General features: G+C 55.1%; 1 protein-coding gene across 2 annotated transcripts in view; it reads left to right on the top strand.

Moving 5' to 3' along the window:
* TBKBP1 (TBK1 binding protein 1) overlaps positions 1-22955 on the top strand; it is a 56264-nt gene that overhangs the window by 9701 nt on the left and 23608 nt on the right. Inside the window, exons 2-7 of one of the 2 annotated variants that reach the window (XM_054014707.1) lie at positions 1525-1801; positions 2484-2606; positions 3347-3451; positions 6467-6620; positions 9010-9206; positions 10058-10119. In XM_054014707.1, coding sequence (XP_053870682.1) covers positions 1580-1801; positions 2484-2606; positions 3347-3451; positions 6467-6620; positions 9010-9206; positions 10058-10119 — 863 coding nt within the window. In that variant the 5' untranslated portion in view covers positions 1525-1579. The remainder of the gene's footprint in view (positions 1-1524; positions 1802-2483; positions 2607-3346; positions 3452-6466; positions 6621-9009; positions 9207-10057; positions 10120-22955) is intronic. The other variant, XM_054014708.1, reaches the window with a different exon arrangement.

Genomic DNA, 22955 nt, shown 5'->3' with positions numbered 1-22955 from the left:
GGGAGACATAGGGACAGGGATCTATTTCTGGTTCAGCCACAGACTTCCCGTGGGACCTTGAGAAAGTCACTTAATCCCCCTCGGCCCCAAATCAGAGAGGAGTTTTACGCTGCTGTAATTTACATCTTCCTTTGGCCCACTCAGCACGTAAATAACACCAATTCAGACTGCCTTCAGCTCGCCCCCGCTGGCTGACACGTCACGCATCCCCCCCCCCGTGCTGTGAGAGCCTCGTGCGACATTGGGCACGGCTTGGTGCCAGCTTCAGTTCTCGCAGCCTCCTGTCTGAATTCACTGCTGTAGTATCTATCTATCTATACCACGGGGATCCTGGTGCTCAGATCTTGTCTACACACGAGCAGCGTCGCTTTGACTATACCGGTGTAGTTAAAATCCTGCATCCCCCTCCCAGAGTGGCTGCAGGTTTACTGGTATCCATGTGCTTGTCCTGGTGTAGCTTGTATAAGGCATCTTTTTAACCAGGATAACTGCATCCACGCTAGAAATTGTACTGGGATAACTGTAGCCATAAAAAACAAACAAACCTCGCCCCTAACTGACATAGTGATACCGGGACAAAATCCCTGTGTAGTGCTTTGAGATCTACCGAGGAGAAGGCCTAGCTATTCATTATGATCAGGTCTGAGCGATGACTTAAAATTGCTTTCATCCTCTCGGCTGGAAGGTGCTAAAGCCAGCACAAAGTTTGCTCGCTGGAGTCTGTCTTCATCCGCCCCCTTTGCCACGGTGACTCACTGTGCAGTTGGCATCGCTGTGTCATGTCCCCATCTCCCATCTTTTAGTGTGTTTGGGTGGGGGTGCGGGGGGGGGTATTTAGATAGATCTGGTCCCTCTTCCAGGCTCCCTCCCCTTTTTAGCCGTTCTATTGGCAGAGGTATCACCGCGCTGAGACCTTTTAATTCCACCATTACCTGGGTTTGTTATTTATCCGCCTCCCGTGCTCAGAAGAATGGAGGCCTGGGTGTCCCGGATTTCGCTTGTGTTCCAGGACAGGGGGCTTTGGGTATTTTTTTTTTTTAAATGGCAGTTCATTAATAAACACAAGCCGGTTTCCCTGCCAGTATGAGATGGGCCCCCCTCACTGCCCATTTCCTGGTCTGCTTAAAAAAAAATCGCAGACACCATCCACCAGCAACCACAGGTGTCTCTCCCCCGGGGCTAATGCTGTGGTTAAGTGGCTCGTCTGAGTGCTTTGTTCTTGGGGCTGGGCCAGGACTTGAGAGATTTGGGTTTGATTCCTGCCTCTGCTGCAGACTCCCTGGGTGATTTGAGGCAAGTCTCTCTGCGCCTCAGTTCCCCCACCTGTAAAATGGGAATAATGTTTCCTTGGTCAGCTTCTGGGGGTTGCAAGCACTCTGGGGCCAGGACCATCTCATTGTGCGTTTGTATGTTGCTCAGCTGCCGCGGGGAGATGACAGGGTCTCTAGGTGCTACTGGAGCACTGATGATTAACCACTAGGCCTTGCTTCCTCTTTTCACCCTGGCCCCGTCATTCTTTTGCAGTCAGGAGTCGCTGTGCCCTGGCGATTCCCGCTGAAGGCCCGTCCCGAGCCGTGCGATGGACTCCATGTTTGAGGATGACATCAGCATCCTCACCCAGGAGGCCCTGTGCCAGGATGAGGAGTGGCTGGACAGCCCCAACACGGACCTCTCCAGTGAGATGTGCTCGGCCTCTCACTTCGCCCTCATCACGGCCTACGACGACATCAAAAACCGCCTGACCAGCCTGGAGAGGGAGAACTCCACCCTCAAGAGGAGGCTGAAGATGTACGAGATCAAGGTGAGGCGCGAGAGGGCGAGCGTCCGCTCCTCCCCCCACCCTCCCACGCAGCCAGATCCAGGGCGGACCTGACCCCGGCCAGGCGAATGGAACCGCTGGGACAGGTGCCAGGAATCCGGGATAACTGTAATAGCAGCTGTCGCAGTGAGGCGCGGGATCACGCACACAGTAATACACAGCCGGGCGTGCAGCTCTGGGATTGTATGCCTGTTTACAGCTTCGTGGGCAGCACCTCTGGGGTTGTAGATTTGATTAGACACCCCGGGGCAGGGCAGGGGTGTTTCTGGGCTCACACGCGTTTCTGTGGGTTGTATACGCAGTGTGCAGCTCTGGGCTTGTCCCCGGGATTATACACCGCTGGGCGTGCCGTTTCCTGTGTCTCTAGCACAACGATGATTAACCAGAGCGTGTCTCTGTTGTGCTCGGCGCTGGCCTGAGCAGAAGGCCGCTCGCGGGTCCCGCCCTGAGACAGCCACATCCGTGGAGCTCTGGGAGTCCCTCTAAACCAAGCCGAGCGGAGCGCTGTTCTCCCGGGCCGGCCTGTGACTTGCTCCATTGGATGCCAGCTGGGGGGCAGCCCCCGGGCTCCTGGGGAGGTGCCGGGGCTGCTGAGTTGGGGCACCCCGTGCTGCTGTCGGCGGGTTCCTTGATGCCCGTGTCTGCTTTCGCCCTGTGGCTGCAGTACCCAGTGATCAGCGAGTTCGGGGAGGAGCGCCTCTTCTCGGTCTACGACACCCACGAGTGCTCCCTGCTGAAGAGCGAGAAGGCCAGCCTCCAGCAGCAACTGAATCAATTCCAGCATGAGGTGGGTGGCTTAGGGGGCTTGGCACCTCGCAGCTGCCTTGCCCGGGCCCGTTGGTTCCTAGCTGGAAAGATCAGGGTCGTGGCAAGGTCAGGGAGATGGAGCTAGCCAGGCCCTGCGCTGCAGAGGTGTATGTGTGTCTGCGGCTTTAAAGGGGTTCGGAGGGCCCGATAGAGGGGGATTCTCAGCTCCAGTGATTGTGTGTGTGGGGATTTGCAGAGCCCGATAGAGACAATTTCTCAACCGTTGGGACAGAAGGATCTACAGGCCCCTATGGAGGAGGATTCTCAGATGCAGCGGGGTTAAGCCTGGCATCCTGGCCGAATTCCAGCTCCGGTAATTACACTTGGCCAACCAAAAAGCCCCTTCCCGAGCCATTTAAGCCAGGCATGGCGTTTTCCTTCTCTTCCTGCCGGAAACATTGCTGGGTGCTGTGAAACAGCTGCTGTGTTGCACCCCAGAGGTGGCTGCATTTCAGAGGCGGTCTCTACATAGATAACGCTTGTAAAGCACTGTGGCTTAAAGGGGCTGGGGAAAGGGAAGCTATTTATTATCTGCTATCAGCGTGCCTATGTCCACTTCTCTCTGGCTGGAGCAGGATCAGCGTCTCCCCCGCTGCTCAAGCATCCGAGGACCCCACGGCAGAGGGGCTCGGCTCTCTGCCTTTAGTACCGTTAGCGGGTGTCCATAGATGCGGCGTGTCTCTCGGCTCCCTGCAAACAGCCCCCTTTGCTTCTTTCCAGCTGCAGAAGAGCAAAGAGAGGGAGGAGCAGCTGGACGAGATGATCCAGGTGTATGAGAAGCTGTGCGTGGAGAAGGCCGATTTGGAGTCGGAGCTGGGGGAGATGGTAGGTTCCAGCCAGGGCCCTGCGTGCGCCGCGAACTCCCGGCCTGGGATAGTCTTCGACCACTCAAAAATAGGCCAGAGGAAACCAGATTGAATAACCCTTTGGTGGGAGGCAGGTAGCTAGGAAAAGGAAGGGTGGTCAGGGGGCTAAGGGGCTGGCCTGGGACTTAGAAGTTTGATTCCCTGCTCTGCCACAGACGTCCCTTGGGCAAGACCCTTAATCTCTTTGTGTCTGTGCAGTGGAGTAACAGCGCTGTTGTGAGGACAAGTGCATTAAAGACTGAAGCACTTAGATGCTGTGGTAATAGGAGGCGGCATAAGGTATCAGATAGTTTGTTCTGTCCTTTGATCTTGGAGTCTCTCTGGTGGCTGGAACAGGGGACTGAGAGACAGGATTCCTGGCCCTCACAGGGAGTATGGCCCAGATCCCCAAAGGTATTTCGGCCCCTAACTTCATGGAAGTTTAGGTGCCTAAATGCCTTTTGTGGCTCTGGGCCTGTTTGCAGGGAACCAGTGTCAGGATTCTATTCCCAGGACTCCTGGGTTCTATTTCCAGGTCTGCCGCTGACTCACCGTTGCTGGGCAAATCGCTTCTCCTCTCCATGCATCTGTCAAGTGGGGCTGATGATCCCGACCCGCTGTACTGTCCCTTTGCTCGTTTGAGCTCTGTGCTAGGGGAATGCAGAGTGCTCCAAGACACAATTATTCTAATGGCTGAATTCATGCATCAGGCAGTATAACTCGATTACTTACCTCGGTTAATGCCTGAATCCGAGCCCGCTGCAGTGCGGCTTTGAACGTGACTTTTATTAATGTGTCTTATCACTTCTCCTTCACTTTGGAAGTGCTCTCGGCTCCCTCGGGCAGCAGCTCCTCTTTGCTTCCAGCTGTTCCCCGGCCTCGCGGGGCTCGCAGAGCTGCATGAAGACTGCGAAAACGCTTCCACGGCTAGTCCCTTGGGCCCAGATCCACAGGGGTATTTAGAATCCAAACCCTCCGTCGGAAACCTAGAGCGTAACTACCCTGAGAGTTAGAAAGTTTTCCTAATATAGAACCTACATCTCTCTTGCTGCGGGTTAAGCCCATTACTTCTTCTCTTACCTTCCGTGGGCACCATAGGCGCCAACTTTCTCCGGCGCTGGTGGGTGCCTGCGCCCCCCAACCCCTTTCCCCGCTCCTGGCCCCACCCCCATTCCAACCCCATCCCCCAAAGTCCCCGCCCTAACTCCGCCCCTTCCCTGCCCCTATTGGATCCCTTCCCCAAATCCCCGCCTCTTCCCCCAGCGCGCCACGTTCCCCCTCCTCCCCCCTCCCTCCCTGACCCGCGAATCAGCTGTTTTGTGGCACAAGCGCTGGGAGGGAGGGGGGAGAAGCAGGACGCGGCGGCGCGCTCGCGGAGAAGGCGGAGATAAGCTGGAGCAGGGGGGGGCGGGGAGCTGTTGGTGAGCACCCACCAATTTTTTTCTGGGGGTGCTCCAACCCCGGAGCACCCACGGAGTCGGCGCCTATGGCGGGCAGAATAGTCGGTCGCAGTCCTCTTTGTGACAGCCTGTACCTATATTGCAGACTGTTCTCAGGTCCCGCCCCTCAGTCTGCTTTTCTCAAGGCTAAACACACCCAGGTTTTTTAAAACTTTTTTCCCCCTGGGTCGGGTTTTCTAAACCTTTGATCATTTCCGTTGCTCTCCTCTGGATTCTCTCCAGTTTGTCCACGTCCAGTGCCGAGCAGAGCGTGATAAACCCCTCCCAGGTCTTAGGGCTTGTCGTCTACACTTAAAATGCCGCAGCGCTTCACCAAAGACGCTGCCCGTGCTGATGGGATTTCTTCTCCCGTTGACCTCCGTGTGTGGCAATAGCCAGAATTCTCCCATCAATCTAGCTCTGCCTCCACCAACGATGTAGTTACACCAACCTAACTTCCTAGTATCGATCAAGCCTCATGTCTGACCCCCTTGTTAACACGCCCCAGAATGATATTCGCCTTTTTGACAACTGCATCCCACTGCTGACTCATACGCCGTTTGTGATTCACCGTAACCCCCAGATCCTTCTCAGCAGCACGAACACCTAGCCAGTTGTTCGATCAAATGAGATTTGATTCCCCCCCCCTCCTCCCCCGGTCCTATGTACTTTGCACTTGTCTTTATTGAATTTCATCTGGTTCATTTCAGACCAATTCTCCGGCTTGTCGAGGTCTCGTTCTGTCCTCCCGAGTGCTTTTAGCCTTATTGTTGTTATGTGGGCTAGGTAAAAACCTAGTTTAACATACGTTCATTAGTTTAACAACCACCCTTCGTTTTGGTGGAATGTAAGAAACAAAAGCCGTCTCCAAGACAAAGGCGCACCCAAGGCCATCCAGGAATTCAAAAGATCAGGCAAAGAGAGTCCAGCTGAGTGTTGTTTTTGGGGTGCGGATGTGTCTGTGTGGGTGGGACAAACAGCACAAGAGAGAGAGACGGGGACTGTGGTTTATGCAGCACTCAGGTGTGACGATTGAGCGGGTGGCTTTTGCTGCAGTTGATTGTCCATTGCTGGGATGTACCTAAGGTGGGATTTTTCTGAAGTGTCTAAGGGAGTTAAGCACCCGACTCCTATTGTAATTTGAAAATCTGCCCCCCACGCTGGGTGTATTTCAGCTACTGACTCTCCTAGGTGTTTGTGTAACCGCCGGGTGAGTGCGCGTTACGGGTACTGATCTGCGGGGGATCAGAGCCTGGTACCCAGGCCAGCTGCAGAGCTTTCGCTCAAGCTGTAACGGCTCCTGGTTTTAGTTCAGGAGGTCCTTGGTTCAATCCCTGGTGTGTCAGCCACAGTCGTGGCCATAGGATTAGCTCTCGGGCTCTGGTGTGTAAGTTCAGATTGTACAGCCCCGTGCACCACATGGGGCCGGGAAGGGCCCCCAAACCGCGTGGTGTGCAAAGGGTTGTGTGTGTAGAGAGGGGGGGATATATTTGCAGCACAGATCTCTGCCCTTCACCCTCTCTTTCTGCACCCCCCTTCTTCCCCCTCCTCCCCAGAGAGCTTTGGTGGAGACCCATCTGAATCGGATCCGGAGCCTGGAGCAGCAGCTGCGACAGAGAGATGGTAACTCCTTCCAGAACCTCAACTCCCAGCTGCAGAACCAGGAGGTCCAATACCTGTCGCTCCACGGCAGCCCTGGCCTGACACATGGTGAGTCTTTCGTTTCTGCCCTGGGAAGACGTTTGGTCTTCCCCAGCGTGGACCCTGCCTAAGGTTGGCCGTTGTAGAGGGACTTGTACTACATGGGGGCTTATGCCCTCGCTGGCCCTGATTCCCAGCTCCTTAAGGCCATTTTTCTGCTCACTGCATTCTGGGGCAGTCGTGGGCCCACCCAGTCATTGGTGTTTAGAGCAGCCTGTGGGTTGCTCTAACTTACTCTTTGCTTTGCATGGTGCTGTACGGGCCCTGGGAAGCAGAGAATAGTTGGAGTGCGCTGCCCTCTCCCTCCTCAGCGCAGCCCCCAGAATGGAGTCCCGCTATGAGGTGTTCTTTAGCCCAATGAATATTTTATAGGGTTTCTAGATTTTAGCACCAAAAGGCATCATTATGAGTGGTTCTCAACCCAAGGCCCACGGGCTGCTCGTGGCCCAATCAGCACACAGCTGCGGCCCATGTGACATCCTCAGGGCCATATAGGTAGTATATATATTGTGTGGATGCGGCTCACATAACACATCGAGAGCTGCATATACAGCCCACGTTGGTAAATAGGTTGAGAGCCGCTGGGCTAATCTGACCTCCCGCACAACACAGGCCGTGGAATTATACCCTACATAAGAACGGCCAGACTGGGTCAGACCAAAGGTCCATCTCGCCCAGTATCCTGTCTTCCCACAGTGGCTACTACCAGAGGGAATGAACAGAACAGGGACTCATCAAGTGATCCATCCTCTGTCGCTCATTCCCAGGTTCTGGCAACCAGAGGCCAGGGACATCATCCCTGCCCATCCTGGCTAATAGCCATTGATGGACCTATTCAGGGGCGGTTCTGAGTCCGGCCTGTTAGCTTGCAGAGTACTGTGGGCTGTTGATGCTTTTGATATATTTCTGTCACTCTGCTGAAAAGAACAGCTCTTTGGCACAGCTCCCGGTTTGCTGGGCCGCTCGAAGGGACGGGGATCAAACCACGCAGGGTCCCCGTTCCGGCCAGCAGAGGGCACTGGAACCCCTCCGTTTGTCGCTTCTGTTTCTGAAGTCTGCCACAAGCCCGGTTAATGGCCCGTTTCAGACTCACCGACCGAGTCTGTTTCCATGGCTTTAGTGAGGGAGATGGCACAGGCCAGCTGTTCACAACTGGGGGCTAGCTCCCGGTGAAGTAACAGCCGTCGGCACTCTGAGAGCACCTGGATCTCCGAGCGGGAGGGTAGCTCTGGGGACGCTGGCCAAGCTGTGCCACGCTCTGGGAGCGAGACACTGTTCTTCTCCAGAGTCACCGGATGGATGGGGGGGAACCGAGCTCGGGCCTCCCGGTTCCGGGCCTGGACCCCATCCCTCTGTGCGCTGGCGTAAGAGCAGACCGCAAAGCAAACCCACCGGCTCTTTGATCACCAGCTGCTTCTCCTAGTGGTGGTTTCACTAACGAGTGCCAAGGGGTCTTTGGTGGTGGCGGGAGAATGGCTGATCCACCCCATGCTGCTTGTGGCTTGACTCGTGTTAAAGGTGCCCAAGACTCGAATGATCCCCCTGCCATAGAAAAGGGAACCCCGGCCACCCCCTGTGACCTCTTCACCCCTGAGAGCCCCAGCCGCCAGCCTCATCCGTCTGGCACAGGCACGTACGGGATGAGCTGCAGCGGAATAAAGATACTCGAATCACGGCGGCTAATTACCGAGTCATTGGGGCGCGCGTGAAACCTGCCGTTAAATATAATTAAAGGAAGGGATCATTGAAAACCAAAGAGGAAGCTGCCACCTTGAGTGTCCGGGCACCAGACGTGGGCTGCTGGCCAGTTCCTCAGCTCAGGCGTTGCTGTCCGTGGGGCTGGATCGATTGACGCCCGCTGGGGATCTGGCCCCTTGGCTCCAGTGGACTGACGCTGGTTTACCCCAGCGAGGGATCAGGCTCTGGGGCTGTCAAGCCAGAGCTCTCCGGCAGGTTCTTCTTATTGGGAATGTGCCGGGGCTGCCTGGGGCCACGTGTAACACAGACATGGGGCGGCTTAGTGTATCTGGTCACGTCTCCTCCTAATGGCCAGCCCCGGCTAGGAGAGGGGCCTGGCTACCATCTCTAGAGGCAGCAGGCAGTGCCTTGGAGGTGCAGGGTCCTGGTTTGCTCCTAGCTGCAGACTGGAGGGCCCGTTTGTACGTGGCTTCTGTTCCCTGGGCAGTTCTTGCTTTGGTTTGTTACAGAGACAGGGCCGGTTGTTCGCTTCTTTCTGTGGGGCTGACCCCGATAAGGCTTTTGTGTTCTGACCTCCCCTGGGGAGAGGGACGGTGGCGGGAGGGAGGCAGGTAGAGAGAGCCAGGCTGTGCCAATTGGGGTGGGTCTGCCTCCCCCCAGCGCCTCCCTTCACCGGCATTATCCCATCTCCCCCCGCCAGTGCTGGATCGCTCGATGAGCTGGCAGAGCTCCCGCAGCCTGGAGCAGCCCAGCGAGCTGGAGGTGCACAGGCTGGAGGCCGAGCTGGAGGAGACCCGGCACGAAGCCCAGAGCTCGCAGCGCCGGGAGGAGCAGCTGAAGGCAGAGTGCGAGAGGCTGCAGTCCGAGCTGAAGCAGCTCCAGGAGACCCGGGCGCAGGTGAGGGGGCAGTCGGGCCGCCGCGGGGGTTCGTCTGGGCCCGGTCGTGCCCCGGACTCCTTGCAGGATCAGGCCTTGTGAAAGAGCAGAGGCCCGGTCCTGTACTGGGGCCTTGCTGGCATTTGGAATCGGGGCTTCCGTTTGCCGGGAGCTCCCAGGGATGGTGGCAAACCTGTGCCCCTCCCCCCCCCCCCCAAGCTGAGAGCTCAGGCAGGGGCGGGTCCCGCTCTCGGCCCCACTGCTGTCACTCCGGAGCATCCCCTTGGGCCGGGTGACGGACAGAGACCCGAGCCCGGTCCTGGTCTCTTTCCCTAGCAGAGGGGGCAGCTGCCTGTTGACCGGAACTGAGATCTCCAAGCGCGCAGGGATTATTGGCTCTGCCCGATCCCTCTGGCAGGGGGCTGGCACTTGGCTTCGTGCCCCCGGGATCCCGTCTCTGGGGCCGTTAGGATTTGTGCAAGGTTTGCTCTGCTGGCGCTTACCTAGGCTGCAGACACTGGGGGAGATGGCTGTGCCCTTTCTGTGGCTGATCCACAGATGATAGCCTGCCACCGCCCTCTGCTAGCCGGCCAAGTCCTGTCGCTCAAATGCCAGACACCAGTTCTCTGGGGCTAGAAGCCCTTGGTCCAACCCCTGCAGCTGACCCCAGCTGTGCCTCTCCCGGGGAAGGGATTACATGTGGCGGCTTGATAGGGGGTGTGGCTCTCGGTCTATCCTGAGAGAGCAATACAGGGGAGAGAGGGGATGACGGGGTTACCAGCTGGGGAGACTGGGAAATCCACCGGGACCGGAATGAGAACCGCCCCGGCCCCCTGCTGATGGTAATGGAGGGGTTGTCTGATGTTCCCTAGGACCTGGCGACCAGTCAGTCGGAGCGGGACATGGCCTGGGTGAAGAAAGTCGGTGATGACCAGTGAGTGCCCGTCAGCATGGACGGACGTGTTTCTGCGCAACCCGGGGGAGGGGGGAGAATCCTGCCCCGCCCCATGCAGGATGTGGTTTGGCTAGAGCTGCGAGGCGAATGACTTGGCAGCTGAATGCTTCTCTTGCCCCTGAGGTGGCCCAGGAGCCTTGGTCTGAACTGGTCCTTAGTGGGAGAGAGACGATGAGAGGCACGGTGCAAGGGCCCTTTCCCCCAGCTGTTTGCCTGCTCTGAGTCTCCGGATCAATAACGCCCGTGGGCCCAAGCCGCCAGCCCTCCCTTCCATTGGCGTCGGAGAGCGGGGGGGCTGCGGGATCAGGGCCTGACTCTGTTTCCACTAGACCTAGCTCTGAACCATCCCTGGTGGCTACAGCGTGGCACTGCCTGGCCGCCCCAGGGGGCCGGTGTAGGGAGTCCGGCCCGTTCAGGGATCCGGATCTCCTTGTGCTAGGTCTTGTGCACGTGCCCCCAGGGCCCCCTGACGACATGCATGCCCAATGGCTGGCATAGCAAACCCTGTGGAAAAAAGCCCGGTGGGTTCAGCTCCTAGGGTCCTTCTCCCGCACGGTTTCTCCCCGAGTGCCCTCGCCTGGCATGCCACCCCGGCGCCTGGTATCACATATCACCCGGCTGACACTTCTTGTCAACCCGTCGGGGAGCGTCTCCCAGCAGAGCTGTCGCAGGCCGACAGGCGAGGCGCGTGAGCGGCCCCTGCACGGCGGGGCTGCCTGCGCTGAGGAGGGCAGCCGAGGTGAAGCGGCTGGGTGGGTGCACTCCAGGGGGCAGCAGCGAGCTTGTCCTGGTACCTGGCATGACGAGTGACAGGCGGGTGACATGTTTGACCCTCCCTTCCCCACCTTGTGCCCCTGGCCCTAAAGGGTTAAACCTCGCAATACCTGGTGAGGGCGGTAGCTACTCTTCTGTCCAGTGCACAGAGGGGTAAACCGAGGCACCGAGTGAGACAGTGCCTTACCAAAGATCCCATTGGCTGCTGCGGGAGCTCAGTATTTGGGCAGGGACAGAACCCAGCAGGCCTCTGCTCTAACCACTAGCCCACAATGTGGATCATTGGTAGGGCAATGGATAGCATTTAGTAGACCCTGGGGGCTGTTTCTGCCTCTGCCACTCGCAGACCAGCCATGTGCGCTGGTGGTGACCTAGACTGGCAATTTCCTGCAGTATCCTGAACGGACTTCGCTGAATTAGGTTAATGCCTTTGGGGTCCATTGTCTTAAAAATGCCAGTGTGTGTGTGTGTGTGTCCCTTGTGGGATTGTCTGTGAATAGGAGAACAGCAGGGGGCAACTGACGAAGGGGGAATAGGAGAACAGCAGGTGGGCGACTGACACTGACGAAGGGTGAATAGGAGAACTGCAGGGGGCGACTGACAGGGCAAATTCCCTCAGGTTGTAACATCTCCGCAGAAAGGGCCCCCTGGAAAGGAGCATGGATTCTCCAGGGACCAACAGACAAAGCAAGGGGGTTTGGATAAGGAGCCTGGTTTTAAACCGGCCTTCTTCCCGATCCAGCAAACGGACAGGTCCAGAGAGGGCCCCGAACCTTAGGGAGGGTTGGAAGGACTGCGGCTTGTTCGGAGCTGAAGCTGTGATGAACTGGTAACCTCAAGGACTTCCCTTGGGTGGGTGGGGGAGGGTTGAAGGACGTATCCCGCCCGAATCTCTGCTAGGGTTGGGGCGAATTCTGGTGAGCTCATTAGCATGCCCGTGGGTTCTTTCGTTATTCATAATGTTTTCTCTGTAATGCTTTTTACCTTCAGAGCAAAGTAGGCTTGCCTGGGAAGTGCCGCGTGGTGACTTCTAATTGTTGACAATCGCTCTATTGTCAGTCTCGGACAGCCGGTCTGTGCTGGGAAATGCACAGTGAAAGGCAGGGAACGGGGCAGCCTGGGAACACCCCGGCCTGAAGGGAGAGAGATGCAACAGCTGGGGAGCTGGCAGCCTGATGGCGGGTGCCCTGGAAGGGTGATACAGGCGCGGTTGCCCTGAACTGTGGCACTGGGGTAACGGATCATACTGAGGCCCTGATTCTGTTCCGTGGTGGCTTGGGCAGGCTGCCCCCTCGGCTTACAGACAACTGGAATTGGCTGTCAACAGCCCCTCAGAATCCCCCTTCCGGCTCCCCCCATCCCCATCCCAAGTAGGGACTGGATGGAGGTCAGTTAGAGCAGCCCTGAGTCACCTTCGCCCTCTCTGGCTGCGGGAGGGATCGCTCAGTGGTTTGAGCATGGGCCTGCTAAACCCAGGGTTGTGAGTTCAATCCTGGAGGGGGCCATTTAGGGAACTGGGGTAAAAATCTGTCTGGGGATTGGTCCTGCTTTGAGCAGGGGGTTGGACTAGATGACCTCCTGAGGTCCCTTCCAACCCTGAGATTCTGTGATTCTATGGAAAGAACAGAGTCACTGAGAATCGGGCCCCAAAGTGGAGAATTGGGCCCATGGTTCCTGCTGGAGGCCACAGCGGAGACGGGCCCGGCAGCGAAGGACTCATGTGAGGCTTGCTCCATCAGCACACCATCCAATCCTTCCATCGAGCCAGTGTCACCCAGGGACTGGGTGCTCCAGGCTGTAACAGTAGGGTTACCATATTTCAACAAGCAAAAAAGAGGACGGGAGGAGCCCCGCCCTAGCCCCGCCCCTGCCCCTCCCACTTCCCGCCCCCCCAGAACCCCCAACCCTCCCCCCGTTCCTTGTCCCCTGACTGCCCCCTCCTGGGACCCCTGCCCCTAACTGCCCCCCGGGACTCCACTCCCTATCTAAGCCTCCTTGCCTCTTGTCCCCTGACTGCCCCAACCCTTATCCACACCCCCACCCCCAGACAGACCCCTGGGACTCCCACGCCCCATCCAACCACTCCCCACCCCCTGACAGCCCCCCCCAGAACTCCCAACCCATCTAAACCCCTCTGCTCCCTGTCCCCTGACTGCTCCGATCCCTCTCCCCACCCCTGCCCCCTGACAGCCCCCCCCAGAACGCCCAACCCATCTAAACCCCTCTGCTCCCTGTCCCCTGACTGCTCCGATCCCTCTCCACACTCCTGCCCCCTGACAGCCCCCCCAGAACTCCCAACCCATCTAAACCCCTCTGCTCCCTGTCCCCTGACTGCTCCGATCCCTCTCCCCACTCCTGCCCCCTGACAGCTCCCCCCCAGAACTCCCAGCCCCCTACCCCCCGCTCCTTGTCCCCTGACTGCCCCCTCCTGGGACCCCTGCTCCTAACTGCCCTCCAGAACCCCACCCCCTACCTAAGACTCCCTGTTCCTTGTCCCCTAACTGCCCCCTCCTAAGACCCCCCCCAACTGCCCCCCAGGACCCTACCCCCTACCTGTACCCTGACTGCCCAAAACTTTCTCCACTCCCCTCCAAAAGCCCCCACCTGTTTCTTGACTGCCCCCTCCAGAACCTTCCTGCCCCCGGTCCCCCTTACCCTGCTGCTCAGAACAGGGTGTTGGGCTCTGTGCCAGCCGGACACATGGCTGAGCTCCCCTGCACAACACAAAACCCGGTCCCTGGCCCTGCACAGGGCTGCCGGAGCGGGCTGCAGGAGGAGGAGCTGCCGGCCGGCTCAGAATGCAGGGGGGGTGGGAGGAGGAAGCTGCTCCGGAGTCCAGCCCGGGACTTTCCTGCAGCCCTCCCAGCCGCTCGCTCTGCTCTGCCGGGGGAGGGGGAAATCCCGGACATTGTGAGTGCTTTACAAATTCCCCCCGGACGCTATTTTTAGCACACAAAAGGAGGACATGTCCGGGTAAATCCGGACGAATGGTAACCCTATGTAACAGGGCCTGGGAAAACAGCACCTGCGAGGCAGCCGGGTATCTGAGAAACGTGGGGAACAGCTGGGATGGCTGGAAGCTGTTTGGAGGCCTCCATGAAATGAGTCGGTGTGTGTGTGTGTGTGTGTGTGTGTCTCAGTCCCATTGGCTGGCAGTCTCGCCGGAGAGGTTGTGGTTCGAAAGGAGGGGTGGTTGGATCTCCATACTTGCCCTCGGCAGTGGTGTCTCTGGGGCAGCGAGCGCGATGCTCGGCCTGGCCCTGAACTGCAGAGCAGGGACTCCCGGTTTCAGCGCTCTCCACCTCGAGCGGCTGAGATAAAGTTTCAGGGCTCCCATCCGATACTGGCGCAGCTCCGTGGGCTTCGATGGAGCTCCTCGCCGTTGGCAGCTGGCTTCAAGGCTGCCCGAGACGGGAATTGGCCTCTGAACCATGCAAGGCGCAGCCGTCCGCCCTGGGAGGACACCTCCGTAATTAAACTATTGCAGAGTCAGCCCACGCCGGCCTGCCTGCTCCAGCGTCTGGGATTCCGCCGCCCCCTGTGCGTCCCTGATTATCAGCTGGGTAAACATTTGGTGTGTTTCCAAGTCGGCTCCTCCGCTCATGGAGCTGATTACTGGATTCCCTCTTTCATTATCTCTGCTCTGCTGGGAATCCCTCCCCGGGGGATCGCCTGGCTCGTTTCCTGCACACAAGGGCCGTGCCAGGGCTGATGTTACAGCTAATCAGGCAGAAGCCAAGGCAGGTTCTAAAGGAAGGGGAGGAGAGGAGATGCACCTTCCAAACTGTGTGTGGGGGGGTCCCTCATGGAGCACCTCTCCCCTCGACCGTCATACTAACGAGCTTCTCCTTTGGGGCTGGTGTCAGTGAGGCCTGATGGGGAGGAGAGAGTGATAGACAGCAGCAGGTGGTGGTTCTGGGTCGGTGCTAACTGCTGGGATGCCTGTTCCCTGTCCCTTCTGACCTCCTAGCTCGCCTGGAAGTCGGTAGCCAGTGAGCCCATCCTGTGCTCCCACGCGGCAGGTGCACATAAGAGATCAGCGGGTCCCAGCACTGCCGTTATTCCAGCTGCTTGCTGTTCCGGGATGGATTTGTACCTTGGGATGCTTTGCACTTCCGGGGCGCTTTTCACGCCAGGCTCCAAAAGTGCTTTAACGAGCGCTCATTAACGAAGCCTCTCCGCACCGCTCCGAATTGGGGGGTGGGCTAGGACTAGGCTGTCTGGGTTCCGTTCCTGCCTTCTCTTGTGCAACCCTGCTCGGTGCCTCAGCTTCCCCATTTGTTAAAGGGGGTGGGGGATGGTGGTATAAAGCATCCTGACACTGACTCCATTAACGCTTGCCAGGTGCGTTGTTGTAAGAGTCCCAGTGATTCTTCTTTCCTTCGCCTGTTTTGCTGACAAGGAAACTGACGAGCAGTGAGTTAGTGGCGGAGAAGGGACTGTAACTGGAGTCCTCGTTCTCAGTCTGCGTCTGTGTTTGAGCCGGGAGGAGAGGTGCGATTCCCAGCTCGTGTCCATGAACCCATGTTAGCTCGAACAGAGCTAGCACGCTGAAAACAGCAGCGTAGCCGAGACAGCCCGGGCGGCAGTTTGGGCTAGCTCCCGGAGTATGTACCTTGGGGGTCTGGACAGGACGTACTTGGGTGGCTGCAGCACCCCCCGCGCCCCCAGTTCCAGCACCTATGAGCGCGGGTACGTGGACGTGAGCTGCGAATCAAACGTAGTCCTGGGGTCTACTAGCCGACGCTTCCCCCACCTGCCTGCGTGAACCTCTTGGGTTTTTCTGGGCCTCAGAGTAGGAATCATTAACGCATCATACGCGGCTCGCACAGACGCATGCCCTCCCCGCCTCCCCCCAGCACTGACGCACAAGCCTATTAAATTGTTGGTGAAGAATGCATGTCATCTAAATCTGTCGCATCAAAATCTATACTCTGAGAACGCCAGCGATAACCGCCCCCCCCCCATCCCTTCCAGGAAGGAAGGAAAGATCTTTGCACCTTGAATGTGTCATCCAGCTAATGAAATTCAGCTCTCCTGGGTCCTTAATTTAGAAGACACGATGGCATGAAAAGTTGCCAGCTGAGAGAACTGTATTTTACACCCTGCTAGACTCGATGTGTTTGGACCATCCAGTCATGTGTCTGATTGCTGCTGCTTTCCTGGCAAACAATAACCATTTCTTTATCTCACCCTTGTGCTTAATAATGCCTTCCTCAACGTCTGGTCTGGGCCTTGCTGCCCGTTCATTTAACGCCGGGGTATTTTTTGTTTGTTTCACTGTAAGTGGCATTGGCCGGACACTGCCGTGGGGACGTTGGCAGCGGTGTTTCTTTTTCTTTGCAACACACCCTCGCTCAGGGAGGTGTGATGTGACCCTTTGATCTCCGGGAAGCCAGAGGCATTTGCATGAGCTCATTCTAAAAGTGAGCGCGAATCAAATGTGTGAAAAGCAAAACACCAGTGGCGTTCTCTAGCTGTTTGCGCTGAGCAATGAAAGCCCTGAGCAGAGAGCCAGGATGCCTCTGCAGCTAGACGCAGGGAGAGGAGATTAAAGATTTTGAATGAACTGTAAGTACATACTCCCATTGATCGATTCCTCTGCAAAAGCCAGATGGTGCTTGCTTGCCAATCTGGTTGTGCTGGAACCTAGCCGTGAGTGCCTCTTGTGGCTAAATGAACTCCCCTCCCCTTCCTCCCAAGGTTTTGAAGAATGTTTGAGTGTATGTGGCCCTCCTGCGGGCCGTATATGGTCTCTCATTGTTTGCGGAGACCCAACTGCGGTGTCTGCAAATGCTCGGCTGCTGTGAACTCTTCGCTGAGGGTCTTCAGCTTTGCTCGCTGCTCCCCTTGGCCCCAAGCATGGCACGAGTTCGCGGCAGAGATCCGCTCAGCGCGAGAGAGGCACTGTGACACTAGAGGCAAAGCATGTGGGTTCTGCTCCCAGCTATTCTGCCTGGCCTTTGGCAAATGTTCTTTGCGGTAGCACCCCGAGGTTCCAGCCCAGGGTGCCTGGGTTCTATTTCTGACTTGTTTGGGGTGAAACTTACCCCTGTGCACCAGAGAGCCCAGCACCAGGTGTAATTGCCACCCAAGCCTTGAAAGGTTTAAAATCGGGCAAGCCACTTAATCTGTCTGGCCTTGATTCGGCCCAGGTGTCCATGGAGTGGATTTCATGGAGGTCAGTAGAGTTCATTCCAGGTTTACACTAGCACAAGCAGATACTCCGGGGCCCTTTGTGTGGTCCTAAGCTGGCTTCAGGGGTGACTTTTGCTTTAGTCAGGACTTGCGTGGTTTGATCTTTCCCGAGGGTGGCACCTGGATTTACTTTGACTAGCTCAGTGCTGGTATTCATCTTGGTTTCTCACTGGCCGTGTTTTTTTCTTTTTAATGTTGCCAGTTGACGGTGCCGAAAATAAAGCTGGATCTGCTGTCCATGGGGGGTTACTACCACGCGATGGTAGGAAATGCCACAAGAAGATAGCATCTTGCTTTATTTCAGTTCTGGGGCCTTAAGGAACCTTTGTGAAAAATATAATCACAAGTAAAAAAAAAAAAAAAAGAAACAAACCACATGTAACTGAAATAACAGCTATGGAACACCCCCTGTCCTACCTTGTATCCGCTAATTGCAGGATTCCTCTCCTATATCTAATATTGTAACGTGTCGATGGCCTCTTAGAAATTGACAATAGAGTAAGATCTGTATCCTCCTGCTTCAGAACCGAAGGAGACCCTCCTTCAGCTACGTGCAGTTAGCGCTGGGTAGGAAACGACTGTCCCATGCTGCAAAAAACTTTGAGAGTAAAATAAATGCCCCGTTCCACACTGGGGACAAAACCAAGACCTTTGCTCATTTTTTGAAAAAGGAGAGACTGAGCGACCGTCCCACCCCAGAGCCTGGCATGTGCAGGATCTACCTGCTCCAAACCAGGCAGAACGGGGACCTGAACCTGTCCCTCCTACATCGCAGGGGAGTATCCAAGCCATTTGCAATTGGGAAATATCGTTCTTGCTTTGACGAGAAAGTCCATCCTGCACCTGCAACGCCTTCCTGCCAAAGCTTTTCCTACAAAAAGTTTTGGTTTCAACAAATCGGCCCTTTCTGACCCCCTCTCTCCCCCCAAAAAGTTGAGTTGAAAAATTCGGAACCAGCGCTAGCTGCAGTACAAGGCCTATGGCAGGCAGTTATGCAGTTCTGATGGTATCCAGCAGAGGGCAGCGATGACTCAGCTACACTGGCTGCTCAGGGAATGGGTCTTTAGTTGCAAAATCAATGAAATGACGACGGAGCAGAATTCTGGAGATGAAACACGTGAGCCTTTAGTCCTGGTCTTACTCCCACTGAGGTTAAATGACAGGATCTCCAGGTCCTACATCTGGATCAGATCCTCGGCTGGTATCTGTTGGAGTAGCTCTGTGGAAGTCAGGATTGCTGAGGGAGAGCTAGCCTTGAAAAAAGTCTAATGGTAAAAATGCCGCTGCAGATAATCGGGCCTTTAGTTTGTGTAATTCCGCCACACATTCCCTCCTACTTGCCCTGACTTCAGATATCACCTTGGAAAATTAAAAGCCCTCCAGAGTTTTGAAGGAAATAACGGTGCTGAGAAAAATGGCCGTAGTTAAACAAACAAACAAAGAGCAGTTAAGGTCAGTTCTTCTGTGTAACGCTGCACGACGCTCACTGATTTCCCCCCGGGCTGAGTCTCTGCTCCGGCGTGCTGCTGGGAAAGCGTTGTGTGGAGTTACGCTGCTCTACCAAAGGGAAAAATCCTGGCTCTGTGGAGGGAGGGGATGGAGCAGAGATGATTTGGGATAGGATTCAGGGACTGATTTTTAAGGAGGGCCTGAATAGCAGGAAAGGCTGGTAGACAGTGAGCTCTGCTGGGGTGTGGGATTGTCTCCCAGAGGGGCAGGGCATTTTGAGCCCCCTGTGTCTCCTGAATGGCCTGATTCTGAGCCCCCTGTGGGGCCCGATTCTGGTTCTCATGACACCTTTATGCTGATTGACTGTGGCACAAGTGAGAGCCGAAGCAGAGCCTGGTGTTCAGAGACGCCGTGTAATCCACCACGCCATGTTGAAGTCAGTGGGAGCCGCGGGTGGGCATCGCCTCTGAACATCAAGCCCTGAAACCGATGCGTGGAGAAGGCATGATTAGGTTGTGGCTGCATGTCCTTGGGGATTCTTGCAAGTCGGGCCAGGGAGCATGCCCTCTGAGCGGGTTTGTAAGACTTCCTGTCCTGCCCCTGCTCCTCTCTCGGTTTGAGAGGATAAGTCTCTGATACAGAAACTGACTCAATCGAGGAGTTTGACAGGGTAAAAATCTCAGAGGCTGACCCGGTTTTCCAAGTAACGCTTTGTTTTCTAAAAAACGGTGGGCCTGATTCTGATCCCCCGCCGGAGAAGCGCAATGTGAGGTCCCTGAGGGCGGGGATGGATGGGTGGAAGCATTTTAGCCAGGAATCCCCCTCTTTCACACTCTCCATAGGAGATTTCACTCAGTGTTGTAGCTAACCTTTTACCCCCAATCGGGGCTATTGCAGATTATGTATTTCTTACGCCACCTGATCTTAAACTGAACTTTGCACCCCCTCGATAATCTGTACGTTATTCCCGGATCGCCAGAAACTTCTACGCCTAAACTCTGTACCGTTCATTCTTTTCTTTTTTTAACATCATCTTAATAAAACGTTTACATTTCTCCTCGCTTATGAAGTAACCCCCAAATATCAGGAAGAATGTTGATTTACTAGCATTTCTTCAGTATTGCCGACCCCAACGGTTCCAGAGTCGCGAGCCCCAGAAAATGGTGAGATTGGCTTTAAAATCATGAGATTTTTTTTAAAAACAATATAACGAATTTGGGTTTGTTTCTTTGCTTTCGGATTTCTGAGCCTTTCCTCCATGCTCAGGTCACATTTTCTGGCTTTTATCTGGCTTTTATTTAAGGGCTAGAAACATTTTTTTTTGTTTTGAATGAAAGCCGAGCTTTTCCCATATTCACGTCTACAGGAGCTGGGTCTTTAATACCCCAAAATACCACAAGACTCGTGGTAAAATTGCAAGAGTTGGCAATGCTGCTCTGGACAGTTGCAGCGGGTCAGATCCTTTGCATTGCTGGATTTTACGCCATAATTCCCATTGAAACCAACTAAGAGTTCTGCCTAAAGACAAATATGTGATGTGGATTCCCACCATGGTCATGCTACTCAACATCATTGAAGATATGGGCCCTTCCTTTCCCTCCCTCTGATTGGGGATCAGATCCTGGACTTTGCTTGAAGGATTTAGAGTCAAATTAGGGTCTTGGTTCCACCAGGATCAAGCCAAAGTCATTCCACACAGCAGTGTAAACGGAGTGACTCCATATTGATGCTGACCTAACCGAGAGCAAATTTCTGCCCCAGATGCAGCTTTGTGCTTTCTCATGAGGTTGAGAAAAAGAATCCCTTCATGCGTTTGAGGCTATGGGTTTCTTTCCCCACGATCACTCATCAATCATCCTTTGAGCTTTGCAGTGAAACCAATTGCTCAGATCATCCGTCCTGTGGTTTCTACATTCATGTTGGTTTCCCACCGCTGGATCTGTGTCCGGAGGGGGCTAGCCCCACACGGGTCTAAGAGGGAGCCTTGCATAGCTTGGAGAAGTAGCCAGCAATCTTCCCCCACCCCCTCGGTAACATTAATCGGAATCCTACACGGTGAGAGGAGCACAAGGGAAGTCAAGTTGTCTGTTCCTGGCATGTCAAAGCAAACCTCGTCCAGAGGGACAGGACAATGCCGGCGAGGGGGGCCTGACAGTGATGTATTATTAAACAGAACAGAGTGAGTTTTCACAGACCAGATTAACTCGGCGCTGCTAAGATTAGCAAGCACGCCGCCTCTGCTTTGTGGACAGATAAAAGATGACATGCAGCACAAGGGCTAATTCTAATGTGGCGGAGTGTAGATGGGAAAGGTGCTAGCGGGGCTCCAGGGTCTGTTTGGTTCGGTTTGGTTTCACAGCCAGTAAAAGAATGCGATCTATAGGCGAGGTTGTGAGCAGAGGTAGAAAAGTAAGCGACGGAGTTCCACGCGGCAGCCGAGCTAAAGTCAATGGAGGTCACGGGAGTCCGAGCCAACTTTCTTCTTCTGAAGCGAAGGGCCCGCTTCTCCATTCCCTCAGCTCCTCAGCCGTGTAAAGCGGTGTTGTTGCATTGTCTTCAGTGGAGCTAGCCAGGGTTACGCCCGCTGAGAATCTGGCCCAATAATACATGAAAGAACAGGGCCTGATCCGCCTCTTCACTTATTATTGGATGAGATCTTCGTCTGGTATAAATCAGATTAGCTGCTAGGGACACAGGAGTGGAAGGGACCTCCTGGGTGATCGAGTCCTCCCCCCACCCTGGAATCGCAGGCAATCCCATTATCCAGCTCCACCCACTGGCTTCAGTGAAGTATGCTCATAAGGATAAGGCCCATTAGTAGAGGCCACAACTGAGATCAGGGCCCTGTTGTGCAAGGTGCTGTATGTCCAAATCTAAATGTATTATCCGCGTTTTACAGATGGGGAGCTGAGGCACAGAGAGATGAAGGGACTTGCCCAAGGTCAGAGAATCTCAGGGTTGGAAGGGACCTCAGGAGGTCATCTAGTCCAACCCTCTGCACAAAGCAGGACCAATTCCCATCTAAATCATCCCAGCCAGGGCTTTGTCAAGCCTGACCTTAAAAACCTCTAAGGAAGAAGATTCCACCACCTCCCTAGGGAACCCATTCCGGTGCTTCACCACCCTCCTGGTAAAAAAGTTTTTCCTAATATCCAACCGAAACCTCCCCCACTGCAACTTGAGACCATTGCTCCTTGTTCTGTCACCCAGGAAGTCTCTGGCAGAGACTGGTCTTCTGATGGCTGGGGTCACGCTTGAGCCACCATGCCATCCTTCCTCCTCCACCAGCATCTCTCTCCTCATGACAGTTTTTGGCCCTCTGGTATATATAGCAATACGCTGAGGCCGCGCAGTCGGTGTCCTCTGGATGCGGATTAAATGTTAGGTCTGTGGTTTAGCGTGGGAGGCCGAAACAATGGCTGAGGGTTGGATTCAGTTTGACGACGCTTGAGATCGTGCAGCCTGTTCTTGTGATGTCCGCTCTTTCTCCTGTTGGGCACATACATTTTTCTGGATCCCCTGCTCTGGTGCGATTTTTGCTGTTCCCTGTCAAAATCTCATGAGACTGGCTGGGTTTGGGAGATTTCAGTTGCACCCAGACCAGTAGTAACTGGGCATCATCTAGTTCTGCATCTAACCTGGAACCCCAGTTGTAAAGGGGTTTAGATCCAGGGAGTGCCTTTGTCCACGTGTGATTGCATACAGATTGCTCAGAGGACGGAGCTCGAGCCACAGAGCTTTTTATTTTTAAGCCATCAATTCAGATCTACTGTGGTTAGCAGCAGCCCAAAGTCAGTTCCAACTGACGGCTCTTCCAGGCCTAAGAGAAATAACTTATGCCTACGTTTCCCCATTCCTTTCCATGCAAGGATGTCAAATTATGTAATAACTATTAATAAATTAAGCAGAGTTTGGTGTTTTTCTTAAAGCCCCAGCTCCCCGAGTCCTGTGATTTGGTGAGACTCTTGACATTCATTTAAATAAAAAGTAAGCGTCTAGCCCTTGTGGGTTGCAGGGCAAAGCTTGAAATTGTGGCCGCAGTGTATCTTAAAGGCTCAAAAGCCAGAAGGCAAATAAAAATGAAGCCCATGTTTATTATTATTTTTAAACCTCGTGATTTTTATGCCAGTCATGAATTTTGAGGCCTGACTCATGTTTTTTGGACCATAGGGGGTTGTCAATACTGATTAACCCTCACCACCCCCACCCCTAACTCCCTTGGGAGGTAGATCAATATATCCTTTCCGTTTAGCAGATGGGGAAGCAGAGGTACCCAAGGTCATCCAGCGAGCCAAAAATAGAATCCACATCTCAGGGCTCCCAGAATGGGGTTTTAACCACTATGCCTTCCTTCCTCCCTGGCAATGTGCTTGAGAAAGATGTCCTGCATTTTG

Source organism: Malaclemys terrapin, chromosome 25 (genome assembly GCF_027887155.1).
Source record: "Malaclemys terrapin pileata isolate rMalTer1 chromosome 25, rMalTer1.hap1, whole genome shotgun sequence".
Taxonomy (NCBI): Eukaryota; Metazoa; Chordata; order Testudines; family Emydidae; genus Malaclemys; species Malaclemys terrapin.
This window is presented reverse-complemented; position numbering and strand designations above follow the sequence as displayed.